The sequence below is a fragment of the Protopterus annectens genome, chromosome 6.part1, assembly GCF_019279795.1.
Source record: "Protopterus annectens isolate FY-2018-M chromosome 6.part1, PAN1.0, whole genome shotgun sequence".
NCBI classification, from domain to species: Eukaryota; Metazoa; Chordata; order Ceratodontiformes; family Protopteridae; genus Protopterus; species Protopterus annectens.
Window position 1 is genome coordinate 323,343,552 of NC_056738.1, and position 23,527 is coordinate 323,367,078.

The window sequence follows — 23,527 nt, forward strand, 5'->3', positions numbered from 1 at the left end:
CATAAAAGAAGATAAAAGAATAAAATGGTTAATGGGGATGTAAGAGATAAAAGCAGAAGGTACAGTAGGGAAAGAACATATGAGGGTATTTTATGAGAACCGAACAAAATGGTAGGAAGTGTTTATTTTTGAGAAAGGAATGGAAGAAGGAAGAAATACAGTAAGAAAAATAGAACAGAGATTGTATGAGAAAAATAGGATAGTGTTATATAGACAAATATTTTTTAAAAGGAAAGAAGGAAGAAGTTTCAACTTTTTTAGGAAAGGATGTAAAAAGAAGGGGGAGGGTAATATACTTCCAAGATGGCTACACATTGAGTAGCAGCTTGTTTCTAGCTTTCCCAGTCTGAAAACAGAAGCTCAGCAGGGAAGGCCAGTAGACTTGTGTTTATGGATAAATTTCAGTGACTGGCTAGTAAGTGCACTGCCTGGATGCCAGGAATAAAGAAATTCAGAAGACCTGGAAAAAAATCAGCTACAAAAATAAGGAAGAAACACTGACTGGGGAAAGTTCTGCAGCTGTTCAGCAAAAAGCATGGAACCTTCAGACATGACTTCAGTAATCTACAGGAAGATGTAAGACAACTGCATACAGACTTGTTTAAAATAAACAAAACACTGATGGGGTATATCAACACAAACAACAAAAGGCTGGAAAAATGCAAGAAGTTTTAAATAGCTATTCAGATGAGATGATAAAACTGCAAAAATCAGAGGCTGAAATGAAGAAAAGGTTGTCTGAATATGAGACTGGTCAGGAAGAGATGTTTCAAAAACTAATAGAATTAGAGGACAGAGGATGTAGGGAAAACTTGAGATTTTCAGCTATACCAGAGAAGCTGGAAGGAACAGGCTGCATTAATTTTATGAAAGCACAAATAGGCAACCGGACTCCACAGCGGGAGTTGTTAGTTGAAAGGTCACATTGTGTGTATGCTCCAAACCTGTCTATAAGAAAGCAACCTAGACCTTTAATAGTAAAGGTGCAATCATACCAGCAGAAGGAATTTATTCTGACAAAACTGTGGCAGAAGGACAAAGTACTAAAAGTGAGAGACAGCAGAGTGTTTGTGGAGAATGGTTACGCATTGTACACCAGACAGAAGAGGAGCAAATTTATTCCAGTTTTCATGGAATGTTGAGATGCAGGTGTGAAATTCAAACCGCTGTACCCAGCTGTCTTCAATTTATTTTTCCCTGGAGGGACACAATCATTGTTTGATAAAGTACATGCTAAGGAGGAAATACAAAAGTTTGTCCAACAAAAAGTAAGCTTTGAAACAGAAGGAGATTCTGCTTCTTGTTCTTCTGGTAATAAAGATCACAGAGAGACTGTACCTATGAAAACTTTTCAAAATTTTCAATGGAAAATGTTGGAGAGAAGAAAGGGAGCACGAGAGCTGACTAGAAGAATCGAGATTATGTTGGAAATGAACAGGATTTTGGAGGTGAACTATAATAAAACCAGTAACTTAATGCAGGATTACAATGCAACAGTTAAATTTGTGACATGACAGAACAAGAAAATCTGGAAATATTGGACTTTTTGGCTTGTGGGACACTCTAAACATATGCCCTACTTCATGTCATTAATGTCCAGAAAAATGCTTTGAGGAGGGGGAAAGTTAATTGTAAGTAAAGATTTTTTCTTAAATAGTACCAGTTTTGGGGCATGTGGCTTTGTGTACATGTTATAAAGTAAAGCTTTTTTTCCAGTTATTTTTGAGTGTAAATTTTGATTGTAAATGGGTGCTGCTGGTCTTATTTTTCTTTTCTTTCTTTCTTCTCTCTCTCTTCTTCAGTTTTAATAAACGTAGGCACTGCAGTGTAAAAAAAAAAAAAAGCTTGGTTAAAAAGCATGATAAAGTTAAAATTAATGTGCTTTGTTTTATTCTTGCATGGGAGGAATGACTGGATTAAATACCTTAAATTGATTTAGTAACAAGTTTTAAGAGAGAACAAGAACATTGAATATTATGAGGCTTTTTTCTAGCAAATACATATATGCTCAGTAACAGTTCTGTAGCTGATTTTCATGTTTCCATGGACACAGTCTGATGAAGAGAAGCTGGCTGTCTGTTATCATGTCTCCATTGGGATAATATGATAAAGAGAAACTGGCTACAGTCTTGTGGATAGTGATTGGCTGAGGGGAAAAAAAGAAAATAGAAATTGGCTAGGAGATAATGTTCTCTAAAGGCATTCAGAATTTACATTTCATAGGAACAAGTGCATTTAGTTGAAGCTCTTGATACTCCCCCAATAATTATTTCAGATCATGCTCCAATAATGCCTAAAACAAAAGCACAGGGTAATGAAATAAAAATGAGACATTGGCGCTTTCCCACCTATCTGTTGAAAAGAGAGGAATTTAAGGAATGGGTTATGGACATTATTCAGGAGCTGTTACAGAAGATAGAAATTTCTGCTGAAAAATAACTAGGGAGTGGGATAAAATTAAGGTGGAATTTAAAAATATGGTGGAAATAAAAGAAATGGAGCTATAGTTAAGATGTAACAGGAATTTAGAGGGACTGACAGATGTTTAAGTATTGCAGAATAGGAGGTATCTGACAGAACAAGAAGAGGATTGAATGCAGAATGCTAGGCAGAAAATAAGGGATTACCTGGATAATATGCACAATCTTAGAAAGATTGCTGTTAAGCAACTGTTTTTTTCTAATTACACTAGAGCATAAAAACGTTTAGCGCAATGACTTAGGAAACAGAAGGTAGAAAGGGCTGTTGCCAAACCCTATGACAAGGAATGTAACAAGATCATTAGAGGTATTAGAAGTATTTTGAAAATTCTGTGAGAGTCTTTATAAAGCAGAAAAATATGAAAATCAAGAAAAGTTACAAATGGAAATGTTTATGGAAAAAATAAATATGCCAAGGTTGGAGGTAGATGAGGTTCAGTTATTAACGATTAGGATCGGAGAAGGTGAGATAAAAATTGTGATGTGTAACCAATCTACACGAAAGTTCCCAGGAATAGATGGTATTCCTATGGACATTTGGAAGCTAGGAGCAAAAAATGATAAAGATCTGGAAGGTTTTGTTTAACAGCATCTTAAGAGTAGGAGAAGTACCACAGTCCTGGAAGAAAGCAGTGAGTGTAGCCGTAATACATGAAAAGGATAAAGATCCATCAGATCCAGCTTCAAACAGGCCCATTTCAATACTAAACCAAGATTATGAAGCATTCATGTCTATAACGGCTAAAAGAATGACAAAAGTAATACCAAAGCTGATAGATATGGATCAGTGTGGTTTTGTGGAGGGGAGGCAAACACTTGACAACATTAACAAAACACTGATGATCCAGAGGGAAGCAGAATGTAAGAAAATACCATTGTTGGTGGGTCTCGATGTAGAGAAAGCATTTGACAGAGTAAGCTGGGACTTTATGAGCAGGGCAATGGAAGCGTTTGCATTTCATGAAAAAGTTATAAGGTTGATTAGGAGGATATATTAGGGACCGGAGGTGAAAATTTAAGTGGGCGGGGTCCTCTCTGATAATTTCTGCTTGAGCAGAGGAACCAGGCAGGGGTGTCCTCTTTCCCCTTTATTATTTGCATTATATTTAGAACCATTAGCAAAGAAAATAAGGGACCCAGAAATTCAAGGATATAATTGGGTATGGTAGTTAAGAAAAGCTGGCTTTATTTGCAGATGATATTTTATACCCGACAAAACCAGAAAGACATTACAGTGTTGTGGAACATTATGGACAGTTTCAGATCTTTTCAGGATCTGTAAATTATGTACTCATACGTGAACTTGTTCAGGAATATACATATTTATGGGGACATGATAAAATGAAATATTTAGGAATATGGATTAAAAATGATTCTAGTATGGGAGCTAAGGATGTGTGGGAAGATACTAAACAAAAGCTAATATAAAAACTGAGAAAATGGAAGCTTTGTTATATGGATATGGATAGTAAGATACAAGCAGTTAAAATATTTTTAGTCCCTTTAGTCTTGTACACAAGTCAGGCATATTTTAATCAACCAGAGGAGAAGTTTTGGATCGCAACTAATAAAGAGCTGAAGGACTTTATCTGGGAGGGGAAGACGGCAAGAGTCTAGTGGGATAAACTGATTCTTCCAGTAGAACAGGGTGGATTGGGATTATCCAGTTTGAAGGGGTATTTCAGAGCTATACAGTTAAGACTTCTGTACATAGCACAAGCAGAAAAATACAAGTCAAAGTGGAAAGGGATGATGATGAAACAGGAGGGAAGTTCAAGAAACAAGGAGAGACTGAGATTTTGGATGCGGGCCCTTAAAGAGAATAGCAATAGTCATACAAAATATATCCATAAGGTAGCAGAAAATATTCTAAGAACTAAACCAACACGGGAATGAAGAAAGGAGATTCTGCCAAAAGGGATGACGGCAATTAGGGTTACAGACTAGATAAGAGGGGGCAAGAATTTACTGGAGAAAACTGGCAGAGGAACCAAAGTATTGGGAACAAATAACTAGAGAGGGAAAGATGACAGAATGGAAAGATGGCAAGAATTTATTGGATTGCAGGTTAGAGATCGCCTTCCCTATCAATGATTGATGTCAGACTGTAGGCAAAGTGAAAAAAATAGGGGGTCCTAAACAAAAGGCCAGCACTAGTAGAGTTTTTAGTAGAATTTAGAGCAGAAACTGCTGTTATAAAAGGAATGCTTAGTAGAGCATATAAAATATTGCATGACAACTACAAGAATCTGTCAGAAGGGGTCTATATTAGATGAGCGACCGTTCCAATGTTTGAATTATAGATGGTCGACATCATATGATCAAACGTCGGAAAGATCGAAGGTGAAAGTCAACGGCTTTTTACTCGCAGAATGGGAAGTTTTCCCTTTCTGCATTGAAATGCGTTCTCAGAGTTGGTATATTTAAGTAGAGGAGGTGTGGGGGGTGCAGGAGGGCTTGTCCCACTGATCAGAGCAGTAAGGTAAGTTTTTTTTTTTTAATATTCATTATATAGTCGATGTTTCGAACTTCTCTCATATGAGTTCACTCATGTGAGGTTTGAAGTTTTGAAACTTCGACTCTATAATATAGACCTGTCAGAAGAGGTTAGAAAAGATTGGGAAGAGAGATTGCAAATTGTTTTTCCAAAGAAACAATGGGAGGATATATGTATGTCTCCCAAATATGCAGCAAAAGCTAGAAAATTTAGGATTTTTGCCTAGAAATGTTTACATAGATATTTTTATACCCCAAATAGACTCCATAGAGTTTTTCCTCATGCAGACAGCAGATGTTGGTGGTGTGAAGAGGAAAAAAGAGGTAATTGGGAACATATTTTCTGGGAGTGCGATGAGTTGGTGGACTTTAGATGGATGGAATGCTAGATGAGAGCGGGTTAGTAAAATTTAAATGAGACAAACTTAAGGAGATCATAGAAACATTGTATAAAAGGGAAGATGTTAAAAGGGGGGGGGGGGGTTGAAAGTAAATAAATTTTCAGATAAAGCAAAATATAAATTAGAAAGGATTTGGAAGAGGTTCCAAAATAAGGTTTCAATGGGTTAAGTCATGGACATTATAAAGGAATGAGTGTAAGTGAAAAAAATATTTGTACAAATACTGAAAGAATGGTTAAAGGAAAGGATAGAATATGAGAAGTTATTTGCTAAGGTTATATTTTTAAGGAAGAATGGTGAGAAAAAGAATTGGAGGCCAGTAACACCTGGAAATACTGATTATTTTATAAAGAATGGGGATCATTTTGGAGCAAGTGATAGGAGAAGGGATATATTGAGTATAAAGAAAATAAGTGAAGGAAATTTTAGTAATCATAGCTATAACATATGCTATTTTTAAGGAATAATAAATATGTAAAGTTGGTTTTGTGTGATGCAGCAAAAGCATTTCATAGATTCATAGGTGTGTACTAGGCTAATGGCCCTGGAACTTTTACAAGCCTAGCCCTTAAGATTACCCTGGCATCGTGCCACCCAACCTTAGTTCCCTGTCCCTCTGTTGAGTAGAGCCACTGGAGTGATCCCCGGGGTGAATTTTCTATTTCCCATCCACTCATCAAGATTTCTATTGAAGAGGGCCAGTGAGGTGCTCTGACATGTATGGGAAGTCTATTCCATAGCATGGGCAGGCTTTGGGTTATGAACCTGTCCCTCCAGCATGTTCTGTTGATTGTGGTAATGAGGTTGAGATCTCTGGAGCATGTGGTCTGGAGGGATTGGGATTTCTTTAGATGTAGCATTTCTAACAGGACTGGGACAGACTTGGCTTTGTAAGTCAAGCAGAGATTGCCTCTAAGTAGGCGATATGAGACAGAGAATAGTTGGAGTTTTTTTGAGTCTGTCCATATAGGACAAGTATTTAAGGGTAAGGATCCTCTCTGTGAGATACTTTTGCAGCCTCTCCGGTTGTTGCAGGTGTCTACTGAGGTACATGCCAAATGCATTGTATTCGTTGGTTGGCCTAATGAGGGAAGAGTAGAGGGAGACAATGATCTCTTTCTTCCTGGATGCAAAACCCTTAGTAATGAGATGTGCCACATAGGACTTTCTGACCACAGTGGCAATATGGTGGTCAAAAGAGAGGTTACTGTCAACCTCTGTTCCCATATCTCTTATAACTCCTTCTGTGTTCAGTGGACTACCATCGATATGGTAATTCATTGGAACTGGGTTTTTCCTAAAGGGGATAACAACACATTTTTTGGCATTGAGCTTAAGGCCATGGTTCTGACACCAGTCGTTTGTCTCAGTGAGGCCTTTCTGTAGGATGTCAACATCACTTGGGGAGTGAGAGTCATGAGGCAATGTGGGATATTTTAGGGAGATTATGGGTTTTTCAGAAAAATAATAAAAGTATTAACTATTGTCTCTTGGGTAAATATAATGGTGAAAGATTGATTAGGAAGGAAAATAAACATTAAAAAAAAGTGTGAAGCAGGGATGTCTGAGTATGAGTTTATTTTTGTTAGTAATGAATGCAATAATACAAATGTACTGGTAAAAATAACAATAGCTGGGTGGGAAATGGAAAAAGATGAAGTAATATATATATATATATATATATATAATATATATATATATATATATGGGCTACTTTTATTAGTCGAAATTATGTTTCTTCAACTAACAAAAGGTACGACCTTAGTTTCGCGAAAGTGCACTTCACCGAAAGTGAGCTTTCACTAATTCCGGATCAGCGAACCGGCAATAAAAAATAAAAAAGAACACTTTAAAGTCTGTTTTGCAAGGGGGGCAAGCCTCCCTGCACCCCCACACCCCCACTACGTTATATATACTAACTCCAAGATTGCACTACAGTGGGAAAACAGGTATATTCCGTTATCCCCACTGTAGCAAAATGGAAGTGTTCTTTTTTATTTTTTTATTGCCAGTTTGCTAAACCAGAATTCACGAAAGTGCACTTTTGTTGAAGTGCACTTTCGCGACACTAAGGTCGTACTTTTGTTAGGCGAAGAAACATAACTTCGACTAATAAAAGTATACCTATATATGCAACCCCTACTCTTTTCAATGGGTACCGTAGAATGTTTGACATCCACCTTAACTGCCACCAACAGCAGCAGATGGGACTTCGGTTTAATGTTTTATCCAAAGGGCAATACACTCAGAAGTGCAACAATAAAAATATCAGGACTGCCTTTTTATACTTCATTCTTAAGTATATTTGTCATAGACACACAATGAAAACCAAGTCTTTAGAACAGGATCAAAGTTCTGTCATTTGGAGTTTATGGCTTCTTTGGTTTTGACAAGCAATTCCTCGTGTGGTTTATGAGTACTTTTAGCGGGTATCTTGATAGCATGGCATTATGCTGATTCCACATAATCTGTGCTAGGTGCCATTTTGGATTGACTTCACTTGTAAGGTTCTGGTGTTAGTTGATTTAGACCTACATGATGTGAATCTCTTCTGTGTTAAGGAGCTACTGGCCTGGTATTGGAGCTGGAGGTTCCAAAGTGTGCCTTCAGTCTTCATGTGGTAATTGTTATACTTTTCAAATATCATATCATTGTTACCTTACATGGTTTGTTAAAAGCTATTTTTCTAGTCTCGCATATAATGTTGAAGCCTTGCTTTTCATCCATGTATAGTACACATCCATCCACAGCCTCCTTTCCCATTTTTGCACATGGGATCAGTGTGTCACTTAAACAGTGACAATCATCTAGAGTCAAGGTTAACACTGCCGGGTGGCTAGCCCTGCCACAACTCGTCTACCATACAGTACAGCATATTTGTGCCTTAAATGTTTTTCTTTCTGTATGCTGTTTTGCTTTGTTTTAAATATTTATTTTACTGTATTTGATGTTGACACTATACCCAATACTGCTATTGTAATCCTGTTGGAACAGCTTAGCGTCAGTAATTCTTGCAGACAGAAGGGAAGTCTGTGTGTAGACGGATGTTTTTTCTGCCTGTAATTTATTTGTTCAGAAGAATTATCTTAGATTCCCTGTTCGTTTTCATATTCTATGTATATTTAACTCTTAGCTGTGCTGCTTAACTCTTTGCTTTGACATATCTTGTAGCTGGTTGTTTTTTAACTCTTGAGAGGGATTTTGTTGCTAATTGGTGACAAACATCTGGAATCCACTTCCATTGGCCAGACTACTTTGCATACTATTCGTTGTTTATAATTATTTGGCAACAGTAACTGGGAGGGCCACAGCCTTGTAGTCTGGAGTAGTGGCAGTTTACTACCTTCTATCAGTGCAAAAGGCTGTAGTGTTGGAGAATATTGCTATTCTTTCCTGGAAATTGGTGTTCATGTGTGTAAATGTAAGAGTTTTAAAGTACAGTTAACTTTGGGCAGGTGTGCAGTAGAAGGCGCAACATAGAAAGTGTGGGGAGATGGGCCATAGACTACTTAGTGGGTTATTCAGTGTGTAGCCTATTATTGGAAGAGAATGATACAGACACACAAACAAGACAACAGCATATATTTCCTGAATGTTCTTGTGGCCAAGTTGCTTTTAGTGAGTGATTTAGTGATGCATATTTGTGTGTCTTGCTTATGTTTAATCTGTTTAGTATGGCCATTAGAGTTAAGATTATTAAGTTGAAATCACTATATTGGTGGATAGTGGGGCAGATCATGCACTGTAGTCCTTCCACAGAAACATTCTTCACTGTTTTTGCCAGTGTTAGTGCATCTCCCATTAGTTCATTACAGTGATTTCACAGCTGGTCATCTGAGGTGCGTTTCAAATCCCCATCTGTGAGCCAGACTGGTGTAAAATTGGCTGGCAAATGGTGGAATTCAACCCCCCACCTGATGTTCAACTAAGTAATTTTTACAGATATTAATTTACAGCCACCTACCTATGGTGCCATTTTATTTTGGTTCTTGACTTACAGTTCTGCTGATTACTTCAGCTGCCATACATTCACTGTCAATAAATGCTGCAAACTTTGATTGAAAGTGGTTTTGGATAAGTATATTAAATGTGTCATACTGCTGTGGTTATTTTTCTCTTGTCAGTGCTACCCCTTCACAAAAGTATAGCAGCAGAACAAACCGTGGTGAGATTGTGGCCTCATTTGGAACAGCACAGGCAACATCGTGGCATGGTTCAAGTGGGCAGACTGCTGTCATTGAACTCCTTAATGGTGCCGAAGAGTCCCTTACAAAGAACTACAAGTATATGTTCCAGAAGCTCTTGGATGTCCGAGATGGTAGGAAGTTTTGAAGATAGTTCAGTGTAATTTTTGGACAGTGATTTAACTGAGCTAATGATGTGCCAACAGTTGTTCGGTATCTTAAGCCAGTGCTCAGCTAACCTTGTTAGGCTTGATGTTAGAAGACACTCTGGCAGCATTAAACATATCCAGCAGACCAGAATGCATGCACATACCATTTGTCTAGGGTTGCTTCCTGTTTTAAAAGCATAAAATATTCAAACTCTCATGTTTTGCCTTCAGTGAAAATAGTCTGATTTCTCCTTCCTTGTCTTCATATTCCTTTCCAGCTGATCGTCAGCTACTTGATGTTTGCTCCAGTTGCTCCTGGCTTAAGTCCTCCCAGTTTTACCCACACAGGGGCTGGTACTTGGATTGCTGCAGCTGTCACCAGGCTGGAAAGGAAAAATTAAAACATGGAGGAAAGCAGTAAAGGCAGTATCCCATGTGTTGTCCATGTATACCAGGGGTTTTATGTATTGGGCTGCTGGACAGCTTGTGTGTCATTGCACTTAGTGCCAGCACCTATACTCGCCAGCATAGCTCTCAAGCATTTCTGATTTTGCAAAACACCCCTTATTTTGTCTTGTATTTTGCCGTGTTCCTCATAACATTTTTGATTTCTGGTAAATCACTGAGGATTACAGTCAGTCAGTGATGCCAGACATTAAATCTTTAGACTATCCTATTCTTCAGAAAATGCAAGTTAGTGTTATTCAGTTAATTTTCTAAGCGAATTAGAGTAGTATTTTAAATCTGTCCTTGATTTTGGGCCTTAGTCCCGATTTGTAAGCAAAGAAGTTGAGAGTTATGCCCCCCTCCCCCGCCCCTTTTATTCCAAATTCAGTGAATGCTATGCAATTACAGCAAAACACCCAAAGCTGGAGGAGTGCTAGACTGCAGGCAGAAACCCTTCCCTCTCAGAATATAAAAGACGTTGACCATTTAGGCAGTCAGTGTAGTGTTTTTGTTTTTTATCCCTTTTGACTTCTTGGCTCAACCTCTTTTTCTTGGGAAGTGTCTTCCCACCTTATTCTATATAATAAATGTTTTTCTTTCTTAGTCTTTATACTGTACTTTCATTTTGTATTACTGTTGTATTAGTGTCGGTAAGTTCTTTGAGTGCCTTTAGGATGTTGTCCTTTTTTCATATGTGTGAGAAAACTTGTCTTCAGGTTTTCTACTTCAACATGTATGACAAGCCGATGTCAATAGGATGATGAAGAAATTTCTCTGAATTCCAATTAAGATGGTGGTCCTACCAGCACTCCCTCATCCAGGGTCTGTGAGTTTTTCCCAGTCAGTTCCCCTTTTTGTTTCTCCTTTGCCATGCACCCCCCCTCAGTCCAGGGTTCCATGGTACTGAGTGACATCTGTGAAAAAATCTTGTTGTGGAGAAAGATTTACACTTTGACTCCGGCTCCTTCCCAATGGGAAGGGTCTCAGAGCCAAAGGGCCAAGGTTTGGGGGTTGAGTTCAATGCAGAGGTTTTCAGAGCAGTCTCTTCTCCTTGGTTCCTTGGCCTTAGACAGCTCAGCTGCAGTGTCAACGTCTGAGTCGAGTTGTGCTAGATGTGTTCTTTCATTATGGTTTTCAGGTCCCAGGAGACCATCTTCGGTTCTGATCTTGACTTTGGTGTTTGAAGCTTTTGAAAGGGCCCTCTGAAGAGCTAGAGAAGAGGTTCCTCACTCTTGCTTGGTTCCATCCCAGCTCCCTCTGGATTCTGCATCTTCATCCGAACATCCTATCTGTCAGGGACAGCCATCCTTATTTAGCATTGAGGATCCTCACTTAAGTCCCCATTCAAGTTCTGAGACTTCTCCGGCGAACCTCTGCCTCCCTTGGGGAAAGTCACAGGAAACATACATGTAACAGGAATCATGTTGACTTCTACCAGGAATCGCTCACAAAAGATACTGACTTCAAGGAATGGGTGGAGTCCCCTAGGTCCTGACAGAAGACATCTCCTTCAGAGAAATCCTGAAATTGATGAAGTAAAGGGGGTCTGGTTGTCTGATGCCCCATCTGAAGAGGAAGCCGTATTCCTTGATTTTTTTGGAGCTGGCTCATCTACTGCCTGGGTTGTCCTGGCCACTGACAACGTCATTGGTCTCTCATTGGGCTTGGAAGGATCCCAACATAGTGAAGCCGATTCCTAGGAAACTGGGTAAGATACTTCTCCCTGGAATAGGTCACACTGGAGCAATGACCCCCCAGTTGATGTTATGATGGTGGTGGTGGTGGCAGCCACAGAGAATCAGATTTCTCAAGAAAGTACCTCTGTCCATCCTGTGGACAGGGAGTTGGGCAGATTTGGAAAGCAGACATATGCTTCAATGTTTGCTCTTCGAGCAATGAACTACTTGACACATGACTTGTTTACAGTAGGATTTGACTAAAGAGCTTTCCAAATCTCTTTCAGGTAATTTGCCAGCAGACATCCAGAAAATGGTTGCTTCACTACTGTCTAACCTACAGTTTGTGTCTAATATATCTATGTGCCTACTTTCCAATGTGACATATGGCACTAACAGAGCAGCAGGTACAGGCACTGCTTTTAGTTGATACGTCGGGGTATGTCTCTGGAGCTCCGTGATGAGTTTTAAGACATGCTTCATCCATGCTCCCTTTGATGGATCAAAACTTTTCAGACCCAAGGATAAAGAGATGCTCACCAGAAGCGAGCAAGAGTGTAAGACTCTGTCTACCTCTAAAGGACTTTTTCCCAGAATCAGAATGGTGGAAAGAAGCTGGGGTTTCAAAAATCCCAGAATTTTGCCCAGGACACTTTTGGTTACAGAGCCCCCCCCCAAGGCAGGGGGGTAGTAGTTTTAATGGGTTTACCCTAGGGGTAGAGGTGGTCTTCAGAAACCAGAGTTTTGAGGTCCCTTCAATGAGAAACCCTAAAGTGCTCTAGAACAGTTGACCAACTACCTCACCTTAGAGGCATTTGGGGGAGTGCGTATCTCTGCACCCTTATGCCTAAGTAGCCATCACTCAAGATACTTGGGTGCAGAAGATAATCACCAGAGGCCATGTAAATCTCTTTGTTTCCCCCAGCTGACAAAAAGAACATCTCCAATGTTCCACCCAGTCAGAGGAATTTAGCAGCAGCTGAGATAGCAAAGCTGCTGCAAATAATCATCCAGGATGTTCTTTCAGAACAGCAAAGATCCAGAGTTTATTCAGGATTCTTTTTGGTTCTGAAAAGACTGGACAGTTCAGGCCAGTTCTGGACCTCAGACATCTAAACCAATTCTTGAGTTAGGCAAAGTTCTGGATGGTCACAGTATAGTCCATTTTGCCTCTTCTGAGGAAGGACAATTGGATGTGTTCGACAGATCTTCAGGATACTTACTGCTATATAAAGATAGAGAAGCAGTCCATATGGTTTCTCCACTTTTGGCTGGGATCCAGTAACTTCCAGTTCAGAACACTATCTAGATGGACAAACATGGCTTTTGTCTGGTATATCAACAAATGGGGGAACACCACTCATACCCATTATGTGGAGAAGCCATGAGGGTGTGGCTGTGGGCAATCTCTACTCAGTGATTTCTGGTAGCAGTGAATATTCTGGGCATTCCAATGCCTTAGCAGACAAACTGAGTTGATCTATTCTTCTGCACCACAAGTGGTCCTTCAAATAAGCAGTGGATTCAATGATTTTCAGCCTCTGGGGCCAGCTCTGCTGTGATCTTTTTCCTTCCCATTTGAGCACCAAATGCATCAGCTACTTTGCCCTGATTCCCTCAGTGGGTCAGTCACCTGATGCTCTTGACCACTTTGGCTCCCAGGTCTCCTGTACACCTTTCCACCTTTTATAACCAAGTTTCTGCAGAAAGCCATTAGGTACAAAGCAGCAGTAATTCTCCTTGCCCCCTTCCAGCCCTGGCAGGTGTGGTTCCACTACCTTTGGCCTCATTGGAAACCGCCTACATGTGTGCTGGATCCTTTTTCACACCTTATGTCTCACCCATCCATCCAGTCTCACCAAGACCTGAAAGCTATGAAGTTAACCTCATCGTACCTCCAATTCCAGTCCTGGCTAGGGATAGTGGAAAAGATTTTGCTGTGTATGCTTTCTCTAACGGGTTAGACCCATTTCTGGCACCTCTTCCTTCTATTTTGGATTTTGTAGCAGGTTTATTCCAAGAAGGTGCCAGCTTTTCAACTATTAAAGTTCAACTGGCAACCATATTTTACTTCCTTAATGTTGTCTAAGGCTTTCTTAAAGTGAATTTTTTCTGCTCATATCCCCTATCAAAGACACCATTCCTGCTTCAGGCTTTGACCAAAACTCCTTTTGAACTAGCAGTACCTGCAGAATTGAAGTTTTTGTCTTGGAAAAGTATTTTTCTCATGGCTATCATCTCTGCCAGGAGAAGTTTGGAAATATAACTCTGATCTTGCAACCTCCCTACTTGATCTTTCACAAGAACATTGTGTCCCCTTGAACTAACCATAATTTTCTTCCTAAAGTGGCATCAGAGACTTCTCTGAAATAGACTATTAACTAATCAGTTTTCTTTAAACATTTTTCATAACAAAGGCGAATATATCTTCCACTTGATAGCTGTACACTGTCAGTTGAGATTTTATTTTCATCAAACCAAGGAATTCAAGAAAACAGATCAGCTTTTTATTTCCTTCTCAAAGGCTTAATTTGGGCAAGGTGTTTATAAAGTCACTTTGTTCATATGGTTCTGAGATTGCCCTCCACATAACCCAAGACTCATTCAGCCAGAGCAGTAGCAGCCACCACTGCCTTCTTCGCCAGAGTTCCTATGGATGTGATTTGTGCTACAGATACTTTGTAGTTCACACCTTTGTGTCTTACTGTAAACTGGATATGCAGTCAAGATTAAGTGCACCTTTTGGCTCTACCATCTTTCAGAATATCCTTTCTTGAGACCACCCTGGAGTTTTTACTAGATGGGTAATCTGACCTGTTTGTTGAGTCAGATGGATACGACAGCACTAGATACTAGATCTGTGTTGTCTTTATCCATCCTGCTCAACCTCCCTCTCTCCATCCCTCTTGCCAAAATTATCTCATTTGGCACTCTTTCTGACTGATTGGACCTGTCCAGGGTCTTATCATATTCTCAACATCCAAGCTGATCTTCCCCTTTGTCGCTATTGGCAGGATATAATGCGGTATTCTTGGATATATTAGACAATATATGCAATGTACTGGGGAAAAGTCGATCCGATAACCTATTCATTGAGACAGACTGATAAAGTCAAGATGGATCTAGCATTATGGTAAGTACATAACTTTCATTTATACTTTAGAGCAGCTCCAAGTACAACAAAGAATCTGACCCGGCTGTAACTCATTTGTTAAATATTATTTACAATGGATGCCAAGGTTTACCTCTTGAGCTTTGCATTGCTAAATTCTCGAGTTGGTCTTCTCAACATGCATGTCTCAAAGAATGACTTTATTATGATTCTGTCTGTCTAGAATTCTCGGTATACATAGGAATTAGGCATAAGCAGATGTTTGATCTAACTTCCAGGCTTTTAGATGTTCCTGTCTGGCAGTGATCTTGTCTGAGCTAGCCTTAGCCATCTGATGATGCATGGCTAAAATCAGAAAGTAGCCTCTCCCATCATTTGTCAGTCTCTAGGTCCCTTCCAAGGTGACCTACATAGTGATAATTACCACTTTAGTATGCTTTTCATTCTTTATTGTACTGTTAACATTTCATTGTTTATATAAGTGATGGAATGTTTAGACAGTTTTTGTTCAGAGGTCCATAATATTCCTGGAAAAATTTACTGACATCTGCTGCATCATTTCTGGTTAGGAAGGAACCATGGCATCTCTTTCTGTGATCATTTTGTGACCTTTGATAAGAAAATGCTCTATAAGAGGTACAGAAATCTCATGAACTTCCAGGAGTACAAGAAGCCCTGGTTAGTCTAGTTACCCACCTCTTGGGGGGGGGGGGGTCTTTCTAAAGTTACTATAAGAAAGGTATCCCCTCTGAATGAAAAGAGGCACAGCAAAATGTTTGGGCCCAAAATGTAGTTAGAGAACAAGCCAGTGGAGAAGTTAGGGTCTTTAAAGACTTTGTCAGCCCTGTTGAAGTCTGAAGGTACTGTCTCTTGTGCTAGTTTGTCGATCCCTGATCCTATGGCTAGCTGTCTCTGCACCCCTTCTGTCATTATTGCTGCAAAGGAAGAGAGTGGAGAACTTTGGCTGCTATCTTTACCCTGGCATCCTATGAAGCATTAGAGACTTCTAGGGCTGACACTGATTTCCAGGTGTTCATGAAAGACTTCAGACCTTCACAGTTACTATCTGTTGTCTCAGATGGGTTCTTCCCCCAGCATATTCAAACCATCCTTAAAAGCTGAGGATTTGGAATGCTTCAATTTCCTTGAGGCTCTGTGTCTTTCCTTGGTCAAAGGTGAACTGATCTTAAGTACAGACTGAGTGCTTCTCTCTTCCAGGAACTAACCGATCTGCAAAGGGGAGACATGATGTGTCTCCAGCAAAAGCTGTTGAACAGTGAGGTTTTGTTCCATGTATCTTTGCAGAGAAGCATGTGTAGTTAACACATTCCCTTGGAAAGAGAACCTCCATTGCCCATTCCCTCCCATTTTCCTAATCTCCTCACCTGGCCAAGTCAGAGCTTGTGCTGAGCTACAGTTTTAAAATGTGAGATACAGTTTTAAAATGTGAGTTGTGTAGCAGTTCTGATCATCTTGGTTTAGATTTCCTTAGCATTGCTTTCCCAATTAAAATGTGGAAGTTATTGTTCTAGGTTTTAGGCTCATGTAAAGTGGGATCTGGAGCTCCTTGTTTATAATGATGTTTAAAATCCAGTGATAATATTTCATTTCTAAGAATTTTATTGTACTGATTTTCTTGATCGACATTCTAACAAATTGTCAATGTTTCTCTTAGTTTTGTCCTTCAAAATAGAAGAACTTGGCTGTGCTTTGAAGGATCATTATAAAATTGAGGAGTTTTCTTCAGTTTCACTCCCTGCTCAGGTAATGCTTAAGCAGTGTATAATAATAACAAAATATTGTATACCAAATGGTTAATGTTATTTGACTTAATGTAATGCCTGATGCATTGAGTTTGAGTCATACCAACGTGATGACAGATTTGGGTTTGAAATGAGGTTTGTGCAGTTAAAATGTGGTTTTAATTCCTTTAGTTTGAACCATAGAGAGATGGAAGGCACGCCATTAAGCACTGCAATAATTACAAATATAAACAGGCATTTACTTATTCATTGTTTGTCATTGTATGTGGGCTGAACCTGAGCACCCTTTTCAGTCACATGACCTGAGCAACAGGCATAGCAGTTAGTAAAATCAGTAAATCAAGCAGGAGTCATACAGAGAGATGGAAAATGGCTGGATGTATGTTTTTTTCTACAGGTATAACATATCTCCAAAAACAGAGGTATTTAATAATTTTCATAACAATCCTGATGTTAGTTAAAATGAACGGGCATTTTTCAGGCATGATTAAAAAAAGAAAAATAAATATGAAGAAGTGCAATTCATTAAATCATTTCAAAACAAAACTTGTTTATTATGACTGTGCTCATGGTACCACTGTAGACATTGTAATGCTTCATTGGAACTCAGGTCATGACGCACAAGAGCCAGATGAACAGTTTATTTACCTGGTTAAAAGAAAAAAAAAAGCAAATAACTGCACTGGTGCACTGGCATAACACTGCCTTCTAGGTTAAGAACTATAACATAATAGAGCTGCTTGTATACTAAACACATCTCCTAATTAATAAAATTGAAATATTAATTAAATATGCGTATGAAGATATGGCTGCAACATTAGAGAAACAGAGGAAGAACCAAAACTGTGTTATGTTGGCATCAACAGGAGAAAATTGAAACTGCTTTCTGCTAACAAAAATACAACTACAGGACAAAAAAATCTAATACAATACTTTATCTGTGAATACAGATATATAAAAAAGTGAACACATGCAGAAATTAATAAACTACCACACAATAATAAGGTTAAATATAAAAACTATGAATTACTATAATAAGCAAATCTGTATAAATCATACTAAAACACATTTGTCAGTCTAACAAAAACCTTCTGTAAGAAGTTCGTTGTTAAGACATGCTTGTGCAAAGTGCTGTATCTGTGAGAAAATCTAGCTTCCTTTCGGCACAAAAGGTGGGAGGTGTCATGATATTAATGACCCCTGTGTTATGTGCAGTAAAACCATTAAAGCCATTTAAAGCAATGCATAATCTGAGATGTTTTATAGTGGTACTGTCTTAAATGATGTTATACACAGCAAGTCCATTAATCTGATGAGTTGAGTTATAGTCTCCAAAAGCACAAACAGAACAGTTTGGACAAAATATTTCATCCAGACACTTTTCCGTATGACATCCTAATCAGCAAAATTAAAACAGCTGTATACAAATCTGTTTTACAAGCTAGGAGGATTCCTGTGCAACACTCAAGACTGCTTCAGTTAAGTTTTTTAGTGTGTCTTTAGTAAAACATTTCATATTTTATTGCTAAATTTTCAATGCATTGTGGATTTGTGTGCAGGTGGTAAATCTAGTAGCAAGGTATACATCTAAAAATAGAATGTTGCCATTGTGTTTGTCTGTGGCTAAACGGATGTGGTTTACCAGTTCCAGTTATATTTATTCTCATAAGAATACATTTTTTCTACATATGTGTATTCATATGTCCATTCATTTTCTAAACTCCTGTCCTGGTGAATGGTTATGATGGTAGCAAGTTGAGCAGGTGTGAAATCATGTCATTAAGCACTACAGTAATTACAAATATGAACAGAGATTTACTTAATCCATTCTTCTTTGGTTTATGTGGGTTGACCATGAGGGTCTTTTCAGTCATGGCCTAAAGAACAGGCCTAATTCTGTAGTGTCCCAAGGCATTACCAGTCAAGCTGTGATATGTAATCTGTATGTTGTATCCTGAGCCTACCTTGGTCCGTTTCTCAATGGGCTCCATCTAGTACACATCTCATGGAAGGTATCCAGGGTGCTTCCTCTGTATATGCCAGAGCTACCTCAGCTAATTCAGCCTAGACAAGTAGTGGCTATTCTCCAAGATCCTTCTAGATTGAAAAGTTCCTGACATATCACAGAGTGTGAGACCAACTACCTTTAAGTTTTGATGCTCGCATGTGTGATTTCATTCTTTTGGTCACTTCCCAACTCTCATGACCATCGGTTAAGATGGGAACTTTAGTAAACTAAGGACTTTGTCCAGTGGTGACTCATTCCTTGCTTCACCACTGCATTTGAGTAGAATGTGTGCAGTTCTGTTGCCAGTAGTCCCATGTAGTGAGCAGTCTCCTGATTTCGTCTGTCTTCAGTGATGAACAAAACCCAAAGTTAAATAAACTCCTTTGTCTGAGGTAGATGTTTCCCCTGACTTGTAGGGATACTACTTATTTTCTACAAGAAAAGTAGGATCTCAGACTAGAAAATGCTGAAATTCCTTCTATCCACTTCATACTCTGCAGTGAACTGCTCCCATGAATAAATTTTGGGTAAGACAGCAATTCTTCTAGATGAAATCCCAGTCAGAAAAATATATACATATTTTAGAAGAGTGTCTCGTTTTATAACTTTTAACATAAGATGTGGTCTTTCCTAGAAATTTACTTGCAAGGCATAATATATAGGATAATGTCTTAAGAATAATTTTCCTATTAAAAATGTACATATATAAAATATACGTTTTTATTATTGTGATGTAAAGTATATTAAAAAAATCTAGGTACAAAAAACATAACGTACAGTCCATGCAAAATAAAAAAAAAAAGAATACGATTTACCCTATTGAAAGATATCCACATCCAAACAAAAATTACATAGATCATGAAAATGAACAACTCTTTAACAGAGCATATACATACATACATATCTACTATGATGTTTTAAAAGAAGAATTATTAAAAATAGCATAGCTTCAAGTTCTAAACTTAAAATTAAGTCAGTCAGTATTGTGGTTATAATATGATTTGTAAATTGTACTCTAGCCAACTGAAACTGAAGAAGTTTGTCAGAGAATATTGGAGCACAAGACCTGTCACTCAAACAAAAGGTTACCATGAAAGGTGCACTGCATTTTCTGAAGTTGAAACAAGCCTGCAACTTCTGAGATACGTACTAACTACGAAAAAAAAACAAAAAAAAACACTGCAGTATTAATACATTTCTTAGAACAAGCAACTTTATAAACAGAAGTTGTGCCATGGTCTCAAACTATATAGCGTGATGAATCTTAACTAAACAATAAACCGCTTATTAACTTACTGACTCGTATCCGTAATATTTTTTTTTTTAATCAGGTGACCCCATAATTTGAGATACTTATTTATATGATAGCAATTTGTTAAAAAAGTCCACAAATACAGATGACACTTTTCAAATAATTTCCCAGAACTAACAGGAGTTCTTTTCTTCTTAACCAGTTCTTAGTCAAACAGCAGTATTCACCCATGAAGATATCAAACATATAAAAAGATATTTATGAGTAATATCTTTATAGAAGCCTATGTCAAGGCGACAATGAAAATATTTGTGACAGAGTTAACATCATAAATTTCAACAATATGGTGTAGATAATTTACTCACTGAAACTAGTTTATGAGACCACCAATAATCACAGTGCAATAACATGAACTTCTCATGAATACATTTTGGGTAAGACAGCAATTCCTCTAGATGAAATCCCAGTCTGAAAAATGTATATATATTTTAAGAGGGTGTCTCAATAATAAGAGAAATGAGCAATATTAATTATTAATAACAATTATGTAATTATGATAGAGATTTTTTTTTTTTGCTAGCTCATTAAAAGTAAGTCTGAATTTAGATCATCATAGTATCTGAGGAGTGTCATTAACTTTAATCTTTATCAAATGCAGGAGGGGGAAGTTTGTTTTTTAAATTCCGCTTAAAAAGCATAACACTGTTAGAAATCTTTTTTAAATTTTTTATCAGTTTACAAACGTACACATTGTAGAAGAAAATTGCACAAAACAAAGAAGAGTTGGTTTAGAGAGGGTTCCAAAACCAAAAGTTCAATACATTTATATTTTTAATAAAAAACGATAATCTACAATAAGCTATTTTAAATAAAATGATAAAGTAAATTGTTTTAAATTTTTGCTGACAAAGCGAACAGAATGTAATAAGTAAACATTCAGTGAGATCTTATTGCATGAATCAATACTAGTTTTAGAATAGGTTCATGATGATCTGAAATGGATAAAAGCTGGATAACGGTTGAAAGGGAAAAATAAATAGAGATTAAGTAACTTTCGACCACCTTTAATTTTGGGGTCAGAGGAGTCACGTCGAGCTGATTTTCCATGTTTTTTGAATTTCAAAGAATGTTAATTAAAGGTCTGCTAATGATTTAAAACAATTCAGTGAGATATGTGAAACTGTACTTATAAAAAAGCAAAAGAGAAGAAGGAAAATGTTAATTTTAATCATCACTGATATTATCAATTAGTTGAACATTGAGTTTAGACCATGACATGACATTACATTATCTTTTATTTTGCTAACTGATTGATTTAAGCTTAAACAAATAAACACAAGTCTGCTTTGTATTTAACCCCCAGGATAATGTTTTATGACATCTCACACCACTTTTTTCATGGCAAACAGGTTCTATTTTGTCACAGAAAGCAATGAAGTTTAGGCACATAAAGCATTATTGGACCACACTGAGATTATGATACTAATTTTAGGATCTATGGCATTATTATAATTATTTTATTTCAGGGATATTGCCAATTGCACTCATTGAAATCTATTTACTCAACTTTAGTGTCCAATTACTGCATTAATTTATGATTAATATTTATTACATGTACTGGTAAGCTATATAATTCATAAGTGATCTAGTCACTTCTGAAGATTGTTTATGCTCAGATAAATTCAAATAAAGTTGCATATTTTAAACGTGCATACTCTGAACTATGAGCATAGTAAAAGTTTCATTATTAATTTCTTGTCAAAAATGACACTTTCATTTAACCTGCATGAAAATCAAAGTTATATAATTGCCATAATGATAGATCTGTAAAGAGAAGGTCCTTTTGTAATAGGACTGATGTCACAAGCATTATGACTGATTTGCAGCTCAGACTAACAGACTTCAAAGAACTCAGTCCTCTCCTGTCATGCACCATGGATGACACACACTGCATTTCTTTGTGTTAAAACACTTGGCAGTGGGAAGAAAAAACAAGAGACAGGAGAAAGGAAATAGTTTAGTATGGGGTTCTACTTTAATCAGGTTATTAAGTGAGGTGACTTGAGAAGGAGGATTTGAGGTGTTGGAGTGTCTTTGGGAGAGAGAGTAGGAGTTTAGTTTTGTCTGGGTTCAGTAGACATTGATTGGAAATGAACCATTTTTCTACAGAGTGTAGAGATTCCTGAGTGAGAGAGAGAAGGTGAGGTAAATTATCAAAAAAGGAGATAATTGTAGAGTCATCTGCGTGTTGAATGAGAGAGGAGTGTGGGCAGGCATGATGAAGATTGGTAGTAAAAATATTGAAAAGGAGGGGGGGTCCAAAGATGGAGCCTTGTGGAACCCTTGTGTGGACTGGAAGGAAAGGGGAGGATGTAGAGAGCCATTTAACTGCCTGATGTCTGTTAGAGAGGTAGCTCAAAAACCAGGAGATGGTAGAGTTGGAGAGATTGAGGTTAGCTAATTTGGATAGAAGTAGGTTATGAGAGACTGTATCAAAGGCTTTAGAAAGATCGAGGAAAAGGCTAGAGACTAGTTTATTGTCACGAGCAGCAGAGATGGCATGGGTAAAAGAAATCAGTGCAGCGGCAGTGCTGTGGTTAGGGCAGAAACCCATGTTGGGTAGGGGTAATGAAGTTTTCTTGTAGTAGATGTTGAGTAGTAGTTTGTGGATACATTTCTCAAGAATCTTTGAAAGTGGAGACAAGATAGCAATAGGTCTGTAGTTAGAGGGTTCGATAGAGTTGCCTCCTTTATGCGGAGGAATGACATAACATTTTTTCCATATATCGGGAAAATGCATTCTTGAATAGACCAGTTTGTTTATATGGAGATGCTTTAATCTATGGAATTAGCTGCAAGTTTAAGGTAGAGCGGGGGTAAATTGGCCGAGGGGGAGCAAGGTTTCAGTTTACAAAGCAGGGATTTGATATAGGCATTGGTTATGGGTTTCAGAGTAAAGTTGGATGATTTAGTACTGGGGGGAGTGGTTGTAGTTATTAGTATCTGTTTTAGTTAGTTTCTGGATAGATTTGATGAAGTAGTTATTAAGAAATGTTGCAGTTTGTAAATCAGTGTTATTAGGGAAGGGATTTGGTGTAGATTTGGTACTCTCAGCCTCCAACAAAATAGTCCAGGATAATGGCGATGAATTGGGGTTATCTCCTTATAACTTTTGTTTTCTACTATGTTGATTACGCCACTGAACATGTTCTAGCAGGTTATCTTTTTTCAAAACTATCCTTTTATAATTTTTAATCTATTTTGTAGTTGGTTATTTTTCTCATCAGGTCTCCGCTGAAAAAGGGCTAACCCACTTAACAAATGTCAAATAACTAACTACATATATATATATATATATATATATATATATGTATGTATATGTGTGTGTGTGTGTGTGTATACAGCTCAGCAAGCTCCTGCAGCAGAGAGACAAAAGAGAGACTTTGGAGTGATTAAGTATCATTTTTCTGCATTTTTTTTGCTGCTTTTAGCTAATTCCGCCTAAAACTCCAGTTTTCTAGAGTTTCTGTGATTTAAAAAGCTTGTTTCAGCTACATAT

General features: G+C 37.9%; 1 protein-coding gene across 1 annotated transcript in view; it reads left to right on the forward strand.

Moving 5' to 3' along the window:
• Positions 1 to 23,527, forward strand: part of POLA2 (DNA polymerase alpha 2, accessory subunit) — a 633,383-nt gene that overhangs the window by 178,026 nt on the left and 431,830 nt on the right. The window contains exons 6-7 of the mRNA XM_044075741.1: positions 9,502 to 9,695; positions 16,621 to 16,709. Coding sequence (XP_043931676.1) covers positions 9,502 to 9,695; positions 16,621 to 16,709 — 283 coding nt within the window. The remainder of the gene's footprint in view (positions 1 to 9,501; positions 9,696 to 16,620; positions 16,710 to 23,527) is intronic.